At 39.9% G+C, this 4,646-nt stretch overlaps 1 protein-coding gene across 2 annotated transcripts; it reads left to right on the top strand.

The window, feature by feature from the left end:
- Window positions 1–368: 368 nt before the first annotated feature.
- Window positions 369–3,878, top strand: LOC125194153 (putative late blight resistance protein homolog R1B-14). Of its 2 annotated transcripts, none has more exons than XM_048092212.1 (4): window positions 369–1,544; window positions 1,624–2,203; window positions 2,623–3,560; window positions 3,661–3,878. In XM_048092212.1, the coding sequence occupies exons 1-3, from the start codon at window positions 473–475 to the stop codon at window positions 3,557–3,559; spliced, it is 2,589 nt and encodes an 862-aa protein (XP_047948169.1). In that variant the 5' UTR covers window positions 369–472; the 3' UTR covers window position 3,560; window positions 3,661–3,878. The 2 variants fall into 2 exon arrangements, with proteins under 2 accessions (XP_047948169.1, XP_047948168.1); XM_048092211.1 differs by having other exon boundaries at window positions 3,653–3,878.
- Window positions 3,879–4,646: the final 768 nt, after the last annotated feature.

The raw sequence follows: 4,646 nt of genomic DNA, 5'->3' as shown, positions 1-4,646 counted from the left end.
TTCAGGTCACTCGCAAAAGGCTTCAAATTGATTAGGGTTGTACATGAATTATATACAGCTTCCAACTTCCCATGTGGGATGAGTTTGTACTCAACATAAGTTACCAACTTTCCATTTTGGGTTGTCTAACCATAAGTGATTGATTTACTTTTTCGGTAAAAAAGAGTATTTATCTCTCTTACTTTATTTTTTTTTATTTCTCTTATTTTTTCCTCTCTAATACGTTATTTTCTCCACTTAACTCAATAAATATCAATTTTTTAAATTATGTGCCCAAAGAAAATTTTTTCACCACATTCAAAGTTGGTGGTAAAGATTTGAATTGGCTTATAAGTTGTTATATCAAGCTTTAACAAAAGTGATATTGATTTACAAATATGTAATGCTCTGAAATACAGAGTATAGTACAAAAACTTACTCATCAAAAACTCAACAATCCAAACTTCTTCTTCCTCTCTTCTTTCTCCAAAATATGGCTTATGCTGTTTGCCATTCACTCATCCAAACCATAGACAGAATCCTGAATCTCGATGATAAAAAGTACCCAATCTCCGTTGAAGGAAAGCAGCGGATTAAAGATCTCCTTGCACGGATCGAAACCATCAAACAGTTCCTCGAAAGGTATCCCAAGGAAGCAGCGAGTTCCGAAACAGCTGTCACGAACGCCGCCAACCAAGCCGAAGACGTGATGGAGCACTTCATCTACGAGCACTACCACTGGGACCTCCAGGCCGAGAAAATGGCCTCTGTCGGCCGCCCACGCAACCGTACAGAGATTCTGTACGATTTCCGTGAGCTGGACGTAGTGATGGGGAAAATATCCCCCATCGCTATACAGATGGCGGAGATCCAACAACAGCAGGGTGTGCGTCCAGCAACAACGGCCTTGTCCGGCCCGGTGTCCCAGCCTGCTATTGATACCGAAACGGTTGGCCTCGAGGAGTACTTGAAAAATATTAAAGCTTTGATGTGTGGACAGCCGAAGTCCCAACGCCAGGTCATCCCCATCACGGGGATGGGCGGGATTGGGAAGACAACTCTGGCTAGAACTGTTTACAACGATGAGGACGTCGTCAACGAGTTTCCTCTCCGCGTTTGGATCGTTGTCTCTCATAATTATAAAGTAGAAACCATTTTTGAGGAGCTTCTATATGCCTTGGAGAAACAAATCCCTGGCAGTCTTGTGGAGAAAAGTGAGACAGTAGAGAACAAACTACACAGGATCTTGACTTTGCAGAAGTACCTGATCGTGGTGGATGATCTGTGGAGTACCAAGGCGTGGTACGAAATAAGGAAGGCGTTTGGCGACCCCATGAAGTGTGACGGGAGTCGGATTGTGATCACCACCAGGGATGAGGATGTGGTTAAAGATATCGGCACTTCCACTCCTCACAAGATGGAGCTCATGAGTCCTGAGAATAGTTGGATTCTCCTCAAGAAAAAGGCGTTTCGAGACACAGATCTAGAGCCGGATATAAAGAAGATCTCAGAAGAAGTTGTTACCAGTTGTGGAGGATTGCCCCTTGCGATCGTGCTTATTGGAGGTAATTATACAGATCTAGATTCATAATCAATATTGCGTGTTCAGTATGTAAAAAGAGTCTAGTTCATATATCTTTTCAGGTATCTTATCAGAAGCGAAAATGGAAGCATGGGCTGACATTGCAAGAGATGTGAAATCCGCGGTTGAGAGTAGTACTAAGTTCGGAAAGAGAATTGCGTTGAGTTACACATATCTACCTGTTGATTTGAGGCCGTGTTTCTTATACATGGGTGCCTTTCCAGAAGATCACGAGATCCGGATCTCAAAGCTTATCAAGTTATGGATAGCTGAAGGATTCGTTGGAAACGAAAATGAGGCTAAAGATTACTTGTACAAGCTCGTGAAGCGAAATCTGCCTTCGATCACGTCTTTCAAGCCCAACGCTGAATTCAAAAGCTGCAACATACACGATTTGGTCCGCGATATGGCCAAGTCACAAGCTCTAGTTGAGAACTATGAGCGCCGGCTGAGTAATGGTCATATGGATCTCACGCGCCTTGCTAGAGCTTATGCCTCAACGCTGCGGTCATGTTTGACCTTCCAGCCTAATGAGAGCTCTTTAAGCGGACTGCGAAAGTTCAAGTTGCTGAGGGTGCTGGATGTGGTGGACACTAATGCGTATTCGCTCCCAGCTCCCGTGTTTGAGCTGTTTCATTTGAGGTATTATTACATATTCTAATGTTCCATGTTTGTGAAAGTAGTTGATGTGGGGACAGACCTCTGTCAAATTCGCCCCAATTTAAAGCTTAGATATATTGTTGGGTCAATCATATTTTCAGTTTCGGTCGAATATACTAATGAGTCAATTAAATTTAGCCCCATAATTGATGAGTGGCTCTTTTACCATGATAGAAATCTACAAGGTTTCATCCTAAAATCAATTTTAATTCATTTCTTTCTACACGATTGTTAGATATTGTTATATTTATTTTTTGTTTCGGTTGCCAACAGTTGCATGGCAATGATCAGCCATGTCCAGTTGTGAAGGCAACTGCTGTGGGATTTATAAACTAAATGAACTTTGTTTTCTAACACATGCAAGTCTTTTGGGATAAGTTTTCATGTTTGGACTGTAACAGGTACCTCGCCTTCGGGTGTCCAATGGAGGTTCCATACGCCATATCAAGGCTTCAGAATCTTCGCGCCTTGATAGTTCGTCCTAGCAAGAGGCTGAGGCACCACTCAAGCGACAACGTGGATCTCCCCTTGGAGATCTGGATGTTGCCGCTTCTGACTCATCTCGTCTCCTTTTTCGATCTTCTGCCAGTTCCAGAAGGAGCAGCCTCTGCTCTAAAGGAGCTGCTCACACTGAATGTGGTGAAGAAGCTGATATGTACAAAACAGATGATGGGATTACTTTACAATTTGAAGAAATTGGCAATCACTTATTTTGGAGACAAATACCCAAATGAAGACTATAAGCTCCACAATCTTCATCTCCTCACTCAACTTGAGAAGCTGAAACTAGTTGTGAAAGAAGGCTCTCTTCTTAAGAAGAAAGCTAAGCCTGTTTTCCCAAAGACGCTGAAGAAGTTAACCTTGAGCGGTTGGCGATTCACTTGGGAAGATATGAAGGCTATTTCTGCTCTGCCTAAGCTTCAAGTTCTCAAACTGAGAGATCATGCCTTTGAAGGCGGTGCGTGGAGCACTATTGTAGAAGACAACGATGATGATGATGAAGAAGAAGAAGAAGCACGACAACAACAACAACAACAACAACAACAACAACAACAAGAACAAGTAGGGGATTTGTTTGATAAACTGGAATATTTGCTAATTCAGGAATCTGATTTGGAGGAGTGGAAAACTAAAAAGGACCATTTCCTATCTCTGAAACGGCTAGTGCTATATCGTTGTGATAAGCTGAAGGAGATTCCGAAAGACATAGGTAACATTTTAGAACTTAAACTGATTGAGGTTGATCGTACAAACAAATCTCTTCTCGAGTGTGTCCAAGGGATCCGCGACTATCAGAAGGACAACAATGACCGAGTCCTTCAAGTTCTACAGTTATAAGGTTAGTTGATTTGATTCTCCTACTTAGATCTTCTTTTTATAGATTCATACATTGACAAGGAATTCGATAAGTAACTGTGTTTTTCTGTTTAGCCTTTTAGGTGTATTGACAAGAAGCTGAGATGTTCTGCTGGTGGAGAAGCATCACCATTTGTGTTTTATTATGTGTCTTGTTTTCCTTTTTTTATTTTATGTTTATGTATTTCTTGATTTGGACATGAAATGTTGCCCATTCTGCATATTTAGGTACTTATAAATGTTAGTTCTGTAAACACTAAAAAGTCTTACAACATTTATAGGAATCCCAAATCTTATGCGATTGGACTCTCGTTGAGAAAGAACCGATAAAGAAAATTTGAGAAGATTAACATACTCTACAACTCCATATCATATCTTTTTTTTTTTTTTTTTTTCTTTTTTTTTTTTTGGTTTAGTCTCTTAACCGAACTAGCTTGGCTGAGCTCGCTGTAGTGGGCCAGGTGGATCGGGCAGCAACAGTGTTGCAGATGTGGTGTCTGGGCTGGCGGGCCGAGAGGTGCTTTGCGCCAGCCAGTATGGGCTGAGAGGGTATCACACGCATGATTCAATGTCAATTGTGGAAATTCTAAACACACTAAATATTTTAAAAAATTTCAACCAAGTTTAAATTCATTTGAAAATCTGGAATTCGATCATAGTTCTATATTTTGACTACCAACATCTCAATTTTAATTCAATCAAATAGCTAGAATTAAGTATGAAAATTGAATAATTAGATTAAACTCCTATCATACAAGTATGATTAGCTATGGACCAAAAATACTAGACTTAATTTGGGATTGTTAATTAGTTAGCAATTAAGTCAATTAACTAGAAATAATTATGAGAATGATTAAACTAAATTAAAATCCTCGCATATTAGTATGATTAGCTATATACCAAAAATAATGGGCTTAACCTACATTAATAAAGGGAGATTATTATATAGATCTTTACTATCTTAGACTTGATAATGATTCTTAATGTCTAAATTCTGAAACCGTTTGGTGGTGAAGTAATGCAGTTCACCAGCTATATTTTCCTCTTTAATACTGCGGTTTACAAATTA

This window comes from Salvia hispanica, chromosome 6 (genome assembly GCF_023119035.1).
Source record: "Salvia hispanica cultivar TCC Black 2014 chromosome 6, UniMelb_Shisp_WGS_1.0, whole genome shotgun sequence".
Lineage (NCBI taxonomy): Eukaryota > Viridiplantae > Streptophyta > Magnoliopsida > Lamiales > Lamiaceae > Salvia > Salvia hispanica.
The sequence above is the reverse complement of the archived record's forward strand: the minus strand, read 5'-3'. Positions and strand labels throughout refer to the sequence as shown.

Bases quoted from the DNA above. Each gene is read 5' to 3' on its own strand.
- LOC125194153 (XM_048092212.1), top strand. From the start codon at position 473: ATGGCTTATGCTGTTTGCCATTCACTCATCCAAACCATAGACAGAATC. The intron at 1,545-1,623 runs GTAATTATACAG...ATATCTTTTCAG, and splicing joins TGCGATCGTGCTTATTGGAG to GTATCTTATCAGAAGCGAAA. The intron at 2,204-2,622 runs GTATTATTACAT...GGACTGTAACAG, and splicing joins TTTGAGCTGTTTCATTTGAG to GTACCTCGCCTTCGGGTGTC.